Consider the following 19,632-nt stretch of genomic DNA (forward strand, 5'->3'; position numbering starts at 1 on the left):
AAAAGAAAATGCAAAAACCATTTTGACCATTATGAAACTATTTATGGATAAGTTGTACCCGGCATAGGACCAATGACCAAACACAAACACAATAATGAAATACTGACTCCTTAAGAAACTTTTTGAAGAATATTTTATATATTGCCTTTCAATATCAGTGCTAATATATCATAAGTAGTGAAGATAACAAAAATCTTATTATAGACCAGTCAATGTATGCAACATAAAAACATGAATATCTCCTTGGGTTAAATCTAGAACATCAAAGAGGATTGCTATCAAATTGACCCAATATTTAATTAATCATATTGCCCTAATGTCAAATCAATTAACTTACATCACTCCCTCCCCTCTTAAATCAATCACATTGCCCTAATATCAAATCAACTAACTTACATTACCCCCTCCCCTCTTAAATCAATCACATTGCCCTAATATCAAATCAATTAACTTACATTACCCCCTCCCGTCTTAAATCAATCACATTGCCCTTATGTCAAATCCATTAACTTACATTACTCCCTTCCCTATTAAATCAATCATATTGGCCTAATATTAAACCAATTAACTTACATTACCCTCTCCTCCTATTAAATCAATCACATTGCCCTTATATCAAATCCATTAACCTACATTACTCCCTCCCCTCTTAAATTAATCACATTGCCCTAATATCAAATCAATTAACTTACATTACTACCTCCCCTATTAAATCAATCATATTGGCCTAATATTAAACCAATTAACTTACATTACTCCCTCCCCTCTTAAATCAATCACATTGCCCTAATATAAAATCAACTAACTTACATTACCCCCTCCCCTCTTAAATCAATCACATTGCCCTAATATCAAATCAACTAACTTACATTACTCCCTCCCCTCTTAAATCAATCACATTGCCCTAATATCAAATCAATTAACTAACATTACCCCCTCCCCTCTAAAATCAATCATATTGCCCTAATATCAAATCCATTAACCTACATTACCCCCTCCCCTTTAAAATCAATCATATTGCCCTAATATCAAATCCATTAACCTACATTACCCCCTCCCCTTTTAAATCAATCATATTGCCCTAATATTAAACCGATAAACTTACATTACCCCCTCCCCTATTAAATCAATCATATAGCCCTAATATTAAACCGATAAACTTACATTACTCCCTCCCCTATATTAAATCCATTATATGGCCCCAATATTATTTCCATTAAATTGCCTCACCTGACTAATGTAAAGCACTTTATATGTGACCTTTTGTTTTCATAATTGCTTTTGAACAGACATATTTATGAGGAAATGAATTTGTGAAAGAAATAATGTTAACAGTGTTGAGGTGTCTGACTGACTGTTATCTTGTTCAATTGTGTTAAAACAATCCTTTATGTAATATTTTAATTCCAGATCGCAACTTCCTTATACAGCATGAAAAGTGAGTGATTTTCAGTAAGCTACAACGCTTAAAAATTTGACCAGTTTCTGGAAAAATATCTCTTACAAACAACAAATATTTGTCTAACCCAACAAAGCTATTTCTAACACACTGTTTAGAGTTATGAGAAATGTAATAATTAATACGACAGAATTCATATTATCTTGCTTGTGAAAATATCGGTATTCTGAGCATGTCAAACCTTTCAATAAAACACAATAGGTTTGGTAGCAGGGAAGCATACATGTTGATCATGATGTACTGAATTTTTAACTTTATTTTCAAAGGAACCAAATGAAAAATCTCAAAACATGATCATGCATCAGTCATTTATAAATAGTATGCATGACAAATTACACAATTCTGAAATCAAAATCAAGAAATCAATTTTGACATAATGAATTTGAAAGAACAGAGAGTAACAATGTTTTAAATGAATCAATGTGTATCACCAACCCCGGTATGGGCACCAGATGTTGCTGATTCTCTACCACTGATCATACAATCTGCTCCGATAAATTAACGTTTATTATCCGATTCCACAGACTCTAATCATCACAGGAAAATTCTCCAGAGGTCTAAAAAAAATTACAGTGATTAGTACGTCCGTGCAGATATTGATTTTTTCCTACTGAATTTCACAAATATTTCATTGGTTTGTACCACAATCTCTGTAGGATATGCACACCACAATCTGTGGTTACGTATACCACAATCTCTGTATGTAGGTTACACATACAATCTCTGTAGGATATGCACACCACAATCTGTGGTTACATATACCACAATCTCTGTATGTAGGTTACACATACAATCTCTGTAGGTTCCAATCATAATATCTCTTTAGTTTGTAAATATGTTAGTACAATCTTTGTCCTTTTTGTGTGTTACTTGGTCCTGGCTGGGACAGGAAAAGTGAGAACTTGACCAATCTTTGCTCGGACAGGGAACATGAATGTTTGAATTCTTGCAGAAATGTTACATTTAGGGAATAACCCTACTGTTTTTTTTAATTTGCGATGGTAAATCGTGTATATACTGTTGTACACTGAGTTTTTCTGGTGACGCAGAAACGCCAATTTAAAGATATTTTTGAGTTTTTTCTTCAAATTCTGGGTCACTCTGCCATGGATTGGTGACGTCAGGAATATTCAAAGTGAGGCGGGATTTTGTTGACCTTTCTGGGTCACGCCATTGTTTGTGACATCATGAATAATCAATTTCATGATGTTTCCAGGTCAGTCGGGGTCATTGATGTCATTTACAATCGGCATCCCAGCTTCATTAGCAAATGAGAAATTTGTAGACGGTATATCATGGTTAAACTGTCGCCAAATTATTTTGATTGACAATCAAATGTTGTGTATCAGCTCCAAAAAAATGGAATGGTCCTTTTTCATACCTTAAAACTATTTTTAAAACACAGAACCTTTTAATCCATTTAAGAGGAGTCACATACCCTTCTTAGCTTGACAAGATCATTAGGTTCCAACAATTCATGTCAATCACTTTCTCAACGAAATTGAAACATCACTGAGGCTTTCGTTTAACAAAACATCTTAATTCATTTTCCTTAACTCAAATTTCCTAAAGAAAAATCGCTTAAGTTTATAAAAAAAATCAGCTAGAACCAAAGTACCTTTAACTGGTGTCCTAGACACAATTTTTACCTCAGCGAGTTTTTGTATGTGCTGTTTTATAAGACATACAGTAACCCATATTTATAATTTTAAGAACAACAACTTTTCAATAGTGGCTTCATTAGATCATCTTTTTTTGCATCTACAAAAATCTGACAAAACTTTGAAGGTGTAAGTAACCAGGCATTTATAAAATGTACGATCGTAACCTGAATTTATTATCTATATTGCTGGCATTCAAGCCATTAAGACAATGCTACTAGAGAAAATAGATGCATAATAATCAAAGAAACAGTAGACAAAATAAAGCTAAAACTGCCAAGAAATATAAAAATCATCAAGCTAGCTTTATGGAATAGGCGGGTTGAACTTTGTCAGGGAACACAGAGATTAATCTTTCAATCCCGACTATCTCCGTTAAAAGGAGCCACTTTCATTTCCATCTCCGAGAGAAAATGGTTTTCATGGTAAAATGTCGGCCATAACTCTTCCATTAGGCGAGGAAAAGAGAGACAAAAGCAAGATTGATGCTGAGGCTGACTTATTTTAGAAGAACACATTTGAACAAATTTAAAGAAATGATAAACTAAGCAGCTACTCTCACCAAAGGTCAAAGAATTGTAGAGCCGTGATTAACACGGAGAAAAAAATCTCGGATCAATCAGTCATCATCGAAAGAAAATCGAGTGCCATCCTGCAATTGCATTACAGCGATCAAAAGTAGTTGTCGGGAAGTAAAACTATTAGATACAGGAAACATAATCCCAAACCTGCAAATAGCGCCGCTTGCTGCTGCGTAATACGGTTTGATTGTGGATGTATGTAGGTGGTTTGATGGCTCTATTAAATATTGATGCTTGTTGTTACATCTCCTATTTTGTTGGGTTATAAGTTTCATTTTCATTGTTGGTGAAACATACTGTTATTGATCCATGTGTCAGCTCTCGGCTTGGGCTGCCGGTGAATTGCATGACCGAGCGAGCAGGCTTGCTTTAGGATTTTCTCATCGTTGCATACATCTAACCACTTTTTATGCAATTTTATAGGAATAGTGCTTATCACATTGAGTAATGTTACAACCCCATGACGCAAGTTCCCCCGATTTTATCCATTTAGAAATAAAAAGCCACACAGTACCATGGTCGTCCATGTGTCTGCAGTAAGCAGCTTCTGCCAAGCCTGTGTTAGGTGTAATAAGACAGCCAGCATGCTTCTTCTAATAGCTTGTACTCAATAATAAAATATGGCCTCGTTTTTGCCACTCAAAAGCCACGTAACTGACAAAGAAATATAGCTTTTGAAAATCGCGGAATGATTGATAATGTTTCTTCTCGACTTCATGAGCCTTTGTTCCGGGAAAAGTCGACTCACTGCTGCAAAGTCGTATTCATTTACAGCCATCTCTCATCATTTAAATGCCGACTTGAGTTATGTAAACTCATATATTACTTTCAGATGTATGAAAAATGTGAAAGCATGTCATGAAACTGTACATTTCTATACACAGAATGCTTTCTACAAATGATCAGAAAAATAGTGTGAAGGTCTTCTATTTTTGTTTTCATATGAATGGCTTTTAACATTTTGCCTTCGAAGGCTCAACCATCAAAAGGCTTGGAAAAGTTAGTCTTGGTACAGCTAAATCGTGCAAGACTTGTAACAGCTTGCCTCGCAATGGCTACCATAAACCATGGTAAACTTGTGACAGCTTGCCTCGCAATGGCTACCATAAACCATGGTAAACTTGTGACGGGTAGCCTCACAATGACTAAACTACACCGTAGACAATAAAGAAAAGGAACCAAATTAATGATCCCTGTCGCAGTGCATGCAAAATACAAGAGAGTTCTACTGTAGTTTTTCATACACACAGTAACCTCCCCTTAATTTCATTTTGGCTATAACTGTAGTCAGGCTACCCAAGGAGCTACTGCTAATCAGCTAGCTCTGTTGGTAAAAACAACCATATTTTGATCCGAGGTCCAGGGTTCAAATTCCAGCCTGTCCTTGTTGCAAATTTACTTTCAGAACACTGCTGTTAATTTTGTTTATTTCATCTATATTATTATTCATAAAAGTTCTAAAAGGTATGGGTTTCTTTTCAAGTGTTTCATTAAAGTTATTGCCATGGGTATCCATAACCGTTTCACCCCTATGTAACTTTAATAGACTCTACCATGTATTGATCTGGATGAGTCCATTATGGTATACAGTGGTGAAAGGGTTAAACTAGAGCTATATTGAAAAGGGTTAGCTGGTTGGGATCTAATATAAAAGGAAACACGACATTAAAATAACCCCAACCCCCCTTTTCTGTGAAATTAAACAATGTTTTGTACAAAATAGAAGTGTATAAAACACCAAAGCTACCAACATCACTTAATTCCTACCTTATAGCTGTACATTATTTTCTTTCCTTTTTAAATTTGTACATTATTTACATCAGGAGAGAAGTTCGGTTATAGTAATACTTTACTTACTTTAGCTGGGAAGCCTGTTGTAATTGTACATTATTTACATCAGGAGAGAAGCTCGGTTACAGTAATACATTACTTACTGTAGCTGGGACGCCTGTTGTAATTGCACATCATTTACATCAGGAGAGAAGCTCGGTCACGGTAATACATTACTTACTTTAGCTGGGACGCCTGTTGTAATTGTACATTATTTACATCAGGAGAGAAGCTCGGTTACAGTAATACATTACTTACTTTAGCTGGGTCGCCTGTTGTAATTGTATATTATTTAAGTCAGAAGATAAGTCCCTATTACAGTTGTACACTATTTACATCAGGAGAGAAGCTCGGTTATAGTAATACATTACTTACTTTAGCTGGGACGCCTGTTGTAATTGTATATTATTTAAGTCAGAAGATAAGCTCGGTTACAGTAATACATTACTTACTTTAGCTGGGATGCCTGTTGTAATTGTACATTATTTACATCAGGAGAGAAGCTCGGTTACAGTAATACATTATTTACTTTAGCTGGGACGCCTGTTGTAATTGTACATTATTTAAGTCAGAAGATAAGTCCCTATTACAGTTGTACACTATTTACTTGACAAAGGAATTGGAATCTCTGTTTAGTTGTATAATATAGTCTTATTTCCTGGACACGTCAGCATGTAAACACCAATATAGAGTCTATTTGTACACTAGGGGGGATAATTGATTTTTTTAATGTAAATTGATAAATATTTCAGGAAGAACAAACAGCATGATGGACCTTGCTTTCAATTATAGAATTGCATTGCCTTCTATTGCCTATAAAACCTAGCAGGAGACCAATACAGAGTATAAATAATAGAGCAACGCTGAACACTATACAACTGGCTTACAAACATCTACCGATATCCTTAATTCCTTAACTCAAAGCTTCAAATGGCAAAGTCAACCCTCACGCCACATGTGATTAATTCAATATTAATACCAACGGAAAAAAAGATAAATTTCTCACTGCTTGTACATTTCATAATAATTAGCCACCTTTCTCACTTTGTGTCAATTTTTGCTATGAATACTTTGCTCTCGTTAAAGGAACATCAAATATTGTCCAAACCCTATTGAATTAAACTAGTATTCATCACTGAATGAAATATAACTAGCAATCAAGAATTGAAAAAATATCCGCTGTATATACAATGTACTGTATATTTCTAAATATGAAAATTATACTGTATACTGGGAAAGTTTTACTGTAGTTAAATTTTTGCCTTTTTCGCCCTCTGTAATGATGGTGAGTTTATCATCACAGCAAAAATTTGTAAACAACATAACATAGTAATTAAATGTGAAGGGAGGATACAATACTGGGCAAAAATTGATTTTAACGTTGAAAAGCACAAATTTGACTTGGCAAACATTTCTCGGTAAACAGTAATTATCAGATTAATTATCATAAAACTTTAAAGGATTGCAACTATAGAATTCCTATTTAAGACTTTTATACCCTGCTGCCATTCAAAAGAAGTTTGATATAAATCTAACAACAAATGGAAGCGAGAGAAATTACAAGAACTTTCTACATCATGAAATGTTGACCAGGTCATACGGTGTGAATGTTAAAATGAGAACTTGTTCTAACTTCCTTGATACTTGACCTCCGTCATTTCAGGGAAATCCAACCACACATTTATGTGTGTCAATGTAAAACAAACAGACAGGCGGATAGGAGCAGCAAAATATGCTCCCGCATTCATGGCAGGACCATATCTAGATTATTAAACTGAATACATTGAATTTGTTTCCAGCATATTCAGCTGTACAAGATCAAATTCACCATCACATCAACTTTGCAAGATCAACTTATTTATCATATTCCACTGTACAAGTTTTGATTCATTGCCATATTAAACAACTTTGATTCATTGCCATATTCAACAACTTTGATTCATTGCCATATTCAACTATCTTACAGCTTCTACTTACTGGCAAATTCAACTATAAACTTTGATTCAGTGCCATATTCAATTACAGTTATATAATTTTGAATCATTGCCATATATTCAACTATACCAATTCCACTCCAAGCTTACTTTTAAAATTAACTAACATATTCTATCAAATACAGCCCTGGTTTTAATTTAAATATTCTACTCAACAGTACTAGGGTTTTCAAATTTGCAATAACCATTTTAAAGAAATCCAGTACTGTATGGCTGGGCAGAAATGATTATAAATTCTTATTGCTATGCCTAAATTATGTTAACTTGTTTAGAGTGTATCTGTCACCCTGTAATTCTATTAAAACACCTGTTTGTATTTGTAAAGGCGACATTTTATACCTTACCTCCCAGGGTCAGAGATCAGCCTTACTGAATCCTTGACACTTGTGAAGATAGATATACGAAACTTAAAAAAAAATCATATTCCTTTAAGACACCAATACCTTTGTATTAGAAAAAATACAACTTGAAGACATTTTAAACTCCACGCCTGTTCATCATTACATGTAAGATATTTCAGTGAGATATCCATCTCTAAAGTAATGTTGACACCTCCTGTGTGTTTCTGAAGCGTCTCGGTGTTTTAATCATCCTATCACATTACTTCAGGATTGAACCAGTACACTCCACTTAAACCCTTCATATTTTGACAGAATGACACTTTTTTTAGTGTGAAGAAAAAAATAAGAATTTGCTTTTCAGTCATGACCTTTTATTGTTAGGAGTTTTTGACACCTTCCATTTCTCAAGTTCCCACATGGGTATTACGAGCGACAATAATTCTAAGATATTTCAGTAATATTGTTAACACAATAGGCCCATACACCTGCTGTTTATGTGACAATTTATTTAAATTTACAGGATATTTACTCTACACCTATCGGAAATTTATCAGGAACTCACATTCATTATCAACACATGGCAATGAAACTACATTATACCAAACATGTTAGACATTGTGAATTAATCAATCGAAAAATATGACCATGACAATGTCCAAATGAGTTTAACCGTTTTAATCAGGAAGTCAACAAGTTATATAAACTACCGTAAGTGACTCCCACAAACATGAAGTAGGAATGAATCCCACGGCAATACCAAGGGATGAACGTTATTTTTACTATTTGAGTTTAGAGTTTATTTGAACTGTTATCACTCCGACTGCTATACAGTGTAATGATACCATCACGTACATTACTGGTAAGTAACATCGTCTTCTGTGACATCACAAGGTACACTACAACATTTTCGCACAACGGCAAAACTGACGGTACTCTTCCTTTGTTTTTCTAATAAATGAAATTGCACATACTTTGAATGAGTATACTGTTGTTAGAAATCTCACCAAATTTCATGATCAATCATCACCTTTATAAATGAATGATTATCAATAAACGACCCACTAACTTTGTGTAATTTAGCTAAAATTCATGGCTTTAAGAAAATCACCAGAAGTGATGCATAGGTCTTGTTTTCCTTTTGACTTTAAAAGAAATACTGCCTAACACATCAGTTTTCATCACAACTGTCGGTTGCATATCATTTACCATTTTTCACACTGTATACAGCCAGTAAATATGGCAAGTGTCTGAAACAAATCTTCAAATACTAAAAACATGTTTGTGAAGGCTAAGCCTATAATCATTTGAAAATCAATTCTGACTTTTTTGATTGAGAAATGAATTTTCTAAGAAGGTGGCAGAATCTATTCCTTTGAGCAATAGGATACTGTAAGATAAACAGAATCTCAAACTTGTTCCTATTTCAACTGAATTAAGAAAATTGCTGGAGCTTGTAGCATAAAAATTAGATGGTGATCACTTTTTAAGTAACGTAGAATTATGTAATACACATGAAACTTGATATAAACTTAACTCTACGGTATGTTTTCAATTAATGTTCTTAATTAGGAACATTGCAATCGGATTATCCCAAATAGCTTTTAATTACTTCACTCTTAAATTATATTCTTTCACTAATTTCTACATATTTTAAAGATGACAACAGGTTTACTAGTAAACTGAGTCTTTTTCTCATTTAACATTAGAAAGTAGGATTACATCACATTTTAGCGGGTAACGCTTGTTCCGATCCCTAGTTATCCCTAGGTGATCCAACCTCGGCTGAGTCTACACCAAAATGTATTGGCTTGTAACTAGACACGAGCAGTCCATTTACTTCCGAAATTTCAACTCCAACTTTATTTTACATATCCATGAACAATCCCTATGTTTTAACAGGTACAGATTTATTTGACCCCTAAAACTTTGGTGTTTGGCCCCTAAACTTTTACCATATATCCCCTTGAATATATAATCTAAGTGGACCCCATGGGATGCAGAATGATTTGTTTTGTTATACTACTAAAGTTTTGTAAATGTTACTTATTCTCAATTTGTGATGAGTTAAATTTTGATTAAGATAATTTCTTTCTAACTTGAACCCAAAGGTATATAATTTCACATTTAATGTATTTGTCTACAGGCAGGTTTGGAAATATTCTATTAGCACGACCTATGTTCTTCATAAGAAATATTCAAAATTTTCACAAATCCTGCCATGAAGTCGACCAGTCCCAGGAGGCATGTGTCTAGTAAAATTGTACATCCCTATCAACCTCTATAATCCCAGGGGCATATAACCCTGACTACATACAAACAAATTAGTTAACATCATACCCCTAAGGGATTTGAATTTTAATCTTATAATTATTTTTAAAAGGAAAAATCTCTTTGTTCTGGAAAGTGATACTACTGCACTGCCATTTCATCTTTCTTCAAGATGAACAAGGAAACAAGGAAACAAGGCTGTTTAAAAAAAAAAAAAAAAAAAAAAAAAAAAAAAAATNATGTAAATGTACGAGATTCAACTGTAATCAACAAAATTCAGGCAACAGAAATCAGCGGAGAAAAAAACTGTCTGTTCCACCGTCATCAAAGTGGTCTTAATTTGAAAATCTATAGCAGCGTTAAACAAATCTACTGCGGATCTAAAATCAATTCCTTTAATAAGCTCCTGCTGTAGGCGAGGCAATATCATCATGACCTTCAAATAACAAATTGACTCAACGCTGCCGATCTAAAAACATGTACACAACTGCTCAATATCTGAATAAATATAAATCTGTAAAGGCCGGCGACAGAGACTGAAAGCCCATGTGCTTGGTATAAATAAATTCCTGCGGTAAATTTGTCAATGATATTGATCTCGGCTTAAATGATTAATCTACATCACTGTCACACCAAGTCACAAGTCCACCAAGTCACGTTAGGAGCGTCGAGTCAAACAGCCTTAACACCGAAAATAAGTTCTTTGTTGATTGACTGGATTGCAATAGGAAGCAAACTCTGCTAAAAAAAAATCAATAGCTACTACATAAAAGAGGATAATTATGTGTCGAGCTAATGCTATATCACTTAATACCCTCCAGGCTTCTGTAATGGACCGCTATGTGACAAACGTGTAGGTTTCATGCAATTCTGACCCCCTGAGGTCAGAGGTTCTTAGGTCAAAGTTCAGAGGTCAAGTGAGGCTGGCAGGCATATGTGTATGTTAGTTTTACATATGTAGGTGCTGCATACTTCCCTGTGCTGTGCTTGCAGCCCTAGCGGAGGCCTATGTTGGAAAGTCTCAAGGGTGCTGCCGATCGATTTTCTCTGACAAAAACTCTTGCCGTTCATTGTCTTTGTGTTATGCCTACAGTATATCCTTTGGAGCCGTCAGTCAGATCAGCACACCTCAGTCAGCAGGAAAGTGGGAAGGCATTAAGGGGAGGCAACTCTTACTAAAGATTCTGAGCATGTAATTGTACGGAAATTTCCAAGGGACATATCCGATGACCCTTATAAAATCAAGCAACCTCTCACATGTAAGTGGTAATAATCAGAGTTTCTTTCAATCCGAAGTTAATTATCATCATGCTGTGTATCGTTATAGTGTAGAAAGGATATATGACAACCTGGAGAATACTCTCTCATTGATAGGTATACAGGCAAAACCACTGGTGTCAATCTAACCTTTACAACAGACAGCAGCATGACAGAAAATAAGCATTGCCATAGTAAGATGTAGAAAACCTGAGAAATTAATTGTAAAAATGGATACAAAACAACTCATATACTAGTGACCAATAATATTACATATTATAAAAGTAAACAGTAATCTTAAGTTCAGCAAATTGAAGATCCAGGAGATATTAATTAACTTTTGCCATGTTTTCCAATCATTTTTAAAATTGTTATTGTATTTGTCATCTTTGCCTGTTGCAATATATTTTTGTGAAGTATAGTTGTACTTGATTGCTTTTTTAAGACCATTTATAGATAAATGTGTTTGTAGGCATCTTGCTCAATAAATATATAGTTTCATAATCAAAATAATTGAACTGTCTATTGTTGTTGTTATTCCATCTTGATTATATAGTCCAAAGATAAAAGTCTCCTTATTGTAAGCAAAAGGGATCATTAAGCATCTAATAAAACTCCAAATTTTGTAACATAACCTGCACCTTATCACATTCCCATAGGGTATGTTCTATTGTTTCAATATCAGTTTTACATGAGTTACAATAAGGACCATCAGGTTAATTTTGGTCCGTAAAAGTAGTTTGTTTACTCCAGAAGGCTGTAGACTTGACATTTTGGAAGGATATGCCATTGTGGAAGGCCCGGACCATCTGTGCGTAATGTATCCAGTGTTTTGGAGTTAGAACTATCTGTGATCTGGGTAACAAATATCTTTAAGAGGCGCAAATAACAAATATTTGTGTTGTCTCAATAACAAATAACTATTACTAGTTTATATGAGTCACACACATATGTGGTCTGACTATTGTCTTATCTGAGACACAAATATTTGTGTGAAATCATCATATATGTGTGTGATCTGAAAAACAAATATCTGTGAGCGAGATTTAAAAGATTCGGTAATTAATTTGATATTGATCAGATTTGGTCCTATATAGCTAATAACCCTTGTCCTTGAAGAAGTAAGTTCTTACAATGTCTGAAAACATTTCATGTCTTAGATACTTATGTGGAGTTTTTACTTAGGCATTGAACTGTTTTTGTATGGTATTTATGATTTATTTGAATGACACAGCTTTGCAAGCAAACAACATACTGTGCGCTAGCGCATTATGATTTGTTTGCTTGCAAAGCTGTGTCATTCAAATAGATCATAAAAACAGTTCAATACTTATATTTACGTTTTCTCTGCCTCTAATGTTCTTTTTTAACTTATAATTTATATATAAAATAAAAAATGCCTGCCTTATCGACAGTCCACACAATTTCGTTCAATAGTTTGAACAGCGTATTGTCGCATGCTGATTGGCAAACAAAGTAGTACTTTGAAATTTTAACAAACACTTCAATTTTATTCCACAATTCAGTATCAATACAATTGCATATGATATGTCTATAGGGTTATTAAAGTTTATCAATAGATCTCTGAGCTGAAAGTTAGATTTGAAATTGTTTCGATTTTCCCCCGGAACAAATTTCGCGCATGGACAAATATAGTGAACACCGTAAATCCGACATTGCCCTCCACGAGGGGGTTATTTTTGGAAGTTAATTCAAACTTTTCTCTTTGCTCATTTTGTGAAGAATCCAGGCGTGAATTTATTTGTTGATTGTATGGGAACCTGACAACAGTCGGTAGATTCTATAACAGCCTCGTTATTTGACATGTCGTCAGAAACTGAGGAACCGTGGATGCTAGATGCGTGAAACTAATAGCGTTTGAAGTGAGTGATCTTGCGACGGAGCACAGGTTCATTACAAATGTTTATGTGTGCTGTGACTCATATCAGTAGGTATGTAACATATGTGTCAGTAGGTCTATAGAATATGTGTATATCAGACATTTGTAACGAACCCCTGTTGATCAGTGCAGTGTAACAGACGATATTTCTGATAAATTGCATGAGCGTTAAAATTGTTTCCATTGCCGGCATTGGTGATTTCAACCGATGTGCATTTTGTACGATATTGCAGACCTTGGTCTTGTTTTCGTTGTAATGTAAGTGTTTTTTATTTTATTNTTTAAGCTGTCAGGCAATTTTTGCCCTCACATAAAAAATATCTAATTTTGGCTCCACCAAGTGTCAACTGACTATATATGGAATAGGACTTTATTTGCGGATCATTGAACTGTGTGCTATAATATTGATCAATAGAAAGAAATTATCTCAAGATATGTGAGTATTTACAGTACCCAATGGTAAGGTCAAAATCCAATGTGAAGGTACCAGTGCCGCAGACACTGTCAAATTCTTCCTATCTATCAGCCAATAAGGAATAAAGTAACTTTGAAACTAAAACTGCTTACATGTAGTTCAGATTGACCAGGGTATATGATGTGATAGAAGTGCAAGTCAACCCGAGGTTGATGTCACACAAAGTCATCTTGAGAGTCTTGTAACAGGCCAGTCACTCAAAGAGTGATGTCACAGCATGTGTAAAACTATTTTAAGGATTACCAGACTTTATTACAATTTCTACCATATAGATCTGTGTTCAGGTGTAATTTGGCACACACTGATGCCACAGGCAGTCCAGTCCATCCATGTGTGGAACTTTTCCTAAATAGGCTAGTCCTATTGACTATTGCTAAGGCTGCCAGCAATTTTCCTTAACATACTCCAGCTTGGGTTAATAGTCGCAATGTTGAATTTCTGTATTTTTCAAAACAAAACTCAACATATACGTCATGATTCGTATATTATCAGTCTGTAAGATGTGACCTGCCCTCATCAAAGTGTCTGGAAGTAACAGCTACTGTACATGAAGGAAAGTACATGTACAGCAATCATGACAAGACTGAATAATGTATAGCGCTTAATATCATGGAGGATCCATTCTTGCTACATATGCAGTGTGAGTACAAAATCTGAAATTTAAATCCCAACAATTTTATAATAGATAGTTAATTATGATTTAACTCTCTGTAGCGCGAAACTTAAACCACACAAATTAGTTCCAGGAACAAAATTACAAACCTGACCTCATGAATTAAAGCGCTATACAGTATCAAACATACAGTAGCAAAATATTCAATAAGACATACACTTCTGTGTTTTTTATTGTTTTTAACTTTTGGTATCTTGAGAATTTTTCCTGACATTTGCTCTTTTTGTGTTTTATCTTATTGTGGTCAACACAATAACACCGATGTAGCAGCTGTAACAAGGATTTTTTTACCCGTTCATTTACACCTGGCATTTGGTTACTGGTTGGGTTTGAGTTTCCATGCATCCATGTTTAATATTCCTTTCCATGACAGGCCTGTGTACAAGCAGACAAATACATACCATATCTTGTCCATGACTCCAGACTATAACTATGGGCATTTTGTAACATAACATAACGTGTGTCTAGCTTGGCATTTATGTACAAGCACCTTCATACCTCTTACATGATTATGCTCAAGTACCTTGAAAGGTCATTCATAATTATAAATAAGCATATAAATATGTCATTCGTAATTAGGCCATACCAATTTAATTTCTTGTTGAATTTCATGCCGGCCAAGATGTGCATATTCACAAGTCAATATGAAAATGACCTCAGTGTCATGTACAGATTTGTGGTATATTTTGAATCTCCTGAATTCATTAACCTTATCTTAACATTGAACATATTTCAAAAATCATCTTTTTACAGATTTAAACATTAAAATCCTCCTTAGAAGACAACCTAGTATTTTACAAGGCCAATTCTAGTAGTTTAAATGTCATACCACAAATCTGATGACTTTAAAAAGATAACATATTACTGGTATAACCTGCTGTTAGCAAGCCCCTGGCCAACATTAAGACCATATATATATGACCTCATTTCATGGTTGAAAACTTTGCATGTGAGTAATTTTCTGCTCCTAGTTAACAGATTTGAAAGCAGAGTCTGTAAAGACAGATACTGTCAAAAATGTTGTTCTCAAGACTTCTGTAGACATGAACAAATTAATATTTTTCATCAGTGAACCGACAGAAACCAACAAACTGATAGTTGAAATTCACATTTTTGGCAGTTATGCCCTTTGTCAAATAACATTGTACGTAGTTAGGTGTCCAAACATGCCAATTTCAGTATACAGGGATCCAAATATAAAATCCATACAAATCTGTGATCAAACATACACCAGTCCTCTAAAACCCTCTCTATGACTTTTTTAGAATATTTTTTTTAAAGTAAAATAATTTTGATTGCTCATTGTTTTTAAATGTCATTCTCCAAAGAACAAGAATCAAATTGGTATGGCCTTTTGAATAAGAATATCAATATGTAAATCTTAGGTATGAAATGTATGAATAGTTTGCTACTTTGTTTATGTTTGTTTGGAGTATTCTGGTTCTTCAATCGTGCTAAAGTATGAGTACCTTGGTATTCTATTATGAGTAGGTTGTTGTTACTTGATTAAGGTTCGATTATATCTTATCTTAGTGATATTAATAAGCACTTACTAGTACTGTTGTCAGTCTGCCTCATATCAACACCACTGCCCTGGCTGTCAGAACTATTCTCATCAACATTCAGCAGTAGGTTGTCCTCACCTTCATCCTGACAAGAACACATACATACATCTATTTAAGAACTGTGGAAAAAGTACACTCATAAACATGACTTTAATACATTTGGAAGAAATAAGAGCAGAACTTAACATGTGTAAAACATTGCAAAATTTTGATGTTTGCATTACCAGTACATGATAAAACTCTCCCATAATCTAATGGGTTTTTTCATTATACACAAAATGCAAGTAACAAGATCTACAGAATACACTACTATGCTAAGACTGGCTACAAAGGCTAACTTGAAAATTCCCAAACTGCATTCTTCTACTAGCTTATCTCCCCTTAGTTACAATTAGAAATCAATGAGATCAAAGTTTAAGAACACCATTTTTCTTTATAAATTCAAGATTCAAGTGGTAGGGCCAGTCTACCCTATGTTGCATATATATGCACACACAATGTATATACATACAGGTTTATTTCTATACAATTTGAGTGAACTAACCTGTTTACCCTATATCTATAAAGCTTTATATCAACAATACCTGTTCATTCTGGTTGTCTGCCTTTTGATCCTCAGCAGCATCACTCTGGCTAGCATTGACCCAGTTGTACTTCCTCATTTCAATGGGGACGCCCATCCTCTCAAACTCAGCATACTGGAGTCCAAGGCTGTTGGAACAGATACCGCATGCGGTAATGCCCTCACCACCATCCACAACCAAGGCATTGGCTGGGACAGGATGGTCCTTCAGACTCGGAAATTGAGCAATACTTATTATTTGTGTGTTCCTACGCTTCACATTTTTAGAGCACACGTAACAGCCAATCATCTCAGGAACGGTATATTTCCTCAGCCAACGATTATTTTCAGCAGGATTTTTCGACTCTTCCTGTTCATTCCACTGTTTCAATAGAGCATGATAGCAAATGTTACATGCCATGACAGTTCCATCTTCAGACATGGACTCTGCTTTCGGTGCCGGATCTCTATTTGCCAAAAACGGAAAAAAGGGAACTATCTGGCTGTTTGCTCCTTTAGCTTCATGGCGAGTCGGATATGAACATAAAACATGCATTTTCGAAATTCTAGATTTTGTGCCGCATAAAAAGCAGATTTTTTTCGGAATTGCTGACACCTGTTGAAGTGGGTGAGGGACAGTTAAACTTTTTTGTTCTTGATTTTGCTGTTTCTTCATCTGTTCTGCCACAGACCAGGAAGGAGGTTCTGAGCTAGTGAGGTTAGATGCCACAGACCCAATGCCTTGGGTGGCAATAGCCAGAAGTCCCTGGGAGCCTACAGTGTTGGACTTTGAAGTACTGCTTTCTAGTGCTGTGGAGCTCTCTGTGATCTGAATGTTAAGGGGCTGACTTACATCTGAGGAAGACGAAGAAGGACCACCCTCACCTTCATTTGTCTCCACTTCCTGTTTTATTTTTGGCTGTACAACATTTCCAGACTCAGATGTTATTTTCTTACTCAGAAATGAAAGTGAATATGGACGTCGATACAGAGGTGCACCCTCTGCCTCAAATACTTGCCATTGTTGGTACAAGTCACCAAAGCAATTACGACAAGCCAGTACGGTACCATCTGATTTTAAAGGATGTGCTCCCTGTGGCCTCTGAAGATCTCGAATAAATGGAAAGAAAAGAGTTCCGAGTGACTGATGGCAGGGTGGAATAGTGTACAAAGGCTGAATGAGTTCCTTAGGATAAAGATGTCCACAGAGATAGCAGACATGTTGGAAAGCTTGTGGAGGTTTTGTGTCCTGATCATCTCGTGGTTTCAGACTGCCATTCCCTTCTGTCCCCATCAGAGGAGATACATCATCGTACAGTTTATAAGTCCTGTGTTGCATAGGGATACCAGACATCTCATAGGCCTGCCATTGCTGGTACAGAAGGTTCTTACACCCGAGACACACTCTAACCTGGCCATTTTTGGTTAAAGCATTTGGGTTATTTGCCTGAGGTAAATGTCCCAAAACTGGAAAGTAAGGCTCGCTAGTTGGCTGTCGGCAGGTGCTGACAAGCTTGCTCTGATTAATGCCGCATTCTTTAGTACAGATAAAACAACAAATATGTTTAATGCTTTCAGATTCGTGACTAAGTTTCAATCTACCTCCTTCTGGCATTTTCTTAGTAGTAACAGACAAATCCAAGGCTCCGTCAGCAAGTGCACTCCGCTGTGGAGCAGTGTCAATATTCCTCAATGAATTGTTAGCCCCTTGTTGTGGAACAAGATGCCTGCTCTCATGACTAAATGAGGCTTTACTTCCCTGTGATTGCTTGAAATTTGTTGGTATAGCAACCTGTGGTTGGGCAATGTAATCAGAACTCTGCCTTCCGTCAGAGCGTTGCACAGATACTGGCGAGCAATTGTCTGGACGACTTTCTCCTGGAGAAGCTCCTCCATCAAAAACACCCGGCTGATACTGCAGACCCATCACTTGAGCAATATACTCTCCTTGTATCCTCATCTCTGCTCCAGTGAAATGTCCATTATCAGATCTTTTCAGCCAGTACAGCCTCTTAATTGCCGGGGTTCTTGATCGTTCATAAGTTTCCCACTGTTGGCTCAAAAACATATAGCATACTCGACAAGAATCCACCCGCCCATCCTTCTTCGGTAGACGGCATCCCTTGGGAGGATCATGGTTTTCCAGAAATGGAAAGTAGGGGCCCCTTTCCTGTGGTTTTATATTCAGTGTTGTTTCAGCCCCTAAGCTTCCACACACAAAACAAATCATCCGTCCTGAAGGCATTGTTATGTGTGGATTTGCATGACTAATGACATGTACACAACACTATCGCATGATATTGATAAACAAGTATGTATGCCTCCCCAATATAAGGAGAGTTGCCCATCAAAACAGCAACATGCAACACAACGTCTCTCTTATAACAAACAGAACCGTCTGCGATTATCAAACAGGATGACACGATGAATGAGATGCTGAATCACGCAGTTATAGTCCGATAGTGGAAGAAAACATGGCCAAAATTGTAAACTTACAACTTGTTGAAACTTTTCTCGACGGAATAACACTATGATTTGCCATTCAAAATCATAATAACATGCATCGTAAGCTACTATGACACATGCGATATTGTGTATTGCAATCTATTTTTCACACTTCCGTGTGCAATGTCACATATAATCCCTTCTCGATGCTATGTCATGTGAAACTTCGAACAATGCACCATTCTTGGAGGGAATCCCCTGTCTTCGGTCGCCATGTTGAACATCTGTCTTCCCATAATTCCATAACCGGAAAATGCCACTAAACAGCTGCGAGAAGTAGTGCTAAAAATAACTCCACAGGAATTAACCTTTTTCTTTGTGTTTGGTGTGTCACGTGATCTCCCATCTGGCATACAGCGGGATATTTGATCCTTTTCTGGGGCAAGGCGGGGGTAACTATGAAAGAGGAATTTATGTGATAAAGTTTTTGGTTTCACTTCCTAGTGACAAAAACATGCTTGGTGCACTTAGTCATGTGTTTGTTAAGATTTTATCTGGGTCCAAACTGGTTTCAAATTCCATTTTTCGACAAAGAATAAGATTTCTTACAGTTAAGTTATT

The 19,632-nt window shown here is 35.7% G+C and overlaps 1 protein-coding gene across 2 annotated transcripts in view; it reads right to left on the reverse strand.

Annotated features, from left to right (window-relative positions):
* The window catches only part of LOC110466812 (genetic suppressor element 1-like), a 94,161-nt gene extending 74,834 nt beyond the window's left edge, over positions 1–19,327 (reverse strand). For both annotated transcript variants that reach the window (XM_021523573.1, XM_021523572.1), the window contains exons 1-2: positions 16,589–19,327; positions 15,993–16,089 (exon numbers count right to left, since the gene is read on the reverse strand). In XM_021523573.1, coding sequence (XP_021379248.1) covers positions 15,993–16,089; positions 16,589–18,811 — 2,320 coding nt within the window. In that variant the 5' untranslated portion in view covers positions 18,812–19,327. The remainder of the gene's footprint in view (positions 1–15,992; positions 16,090–16,588) is intronic.
* Positions 19,328–19,632: the final 305 nt, after the last annotated feature.

The sequence above is a fragment of the Mizuhopecten yessoensis genome, unplaced genomic scaffold (assembly GCF_002113885.1).
Source record: "Mizuhopecten yessoensis strain PY_sf001 unplaced genomic scaffold, ASM211388v2 scaffold11145, whole genome shotgun sequence".
Taxonomy (NCBI): Eukaryota; Metazoa; Mollusca; class Bivalvia; order Pectinida; family Pectinidae; genus Mizuhopecten; species Mizuhopecten yessoensis.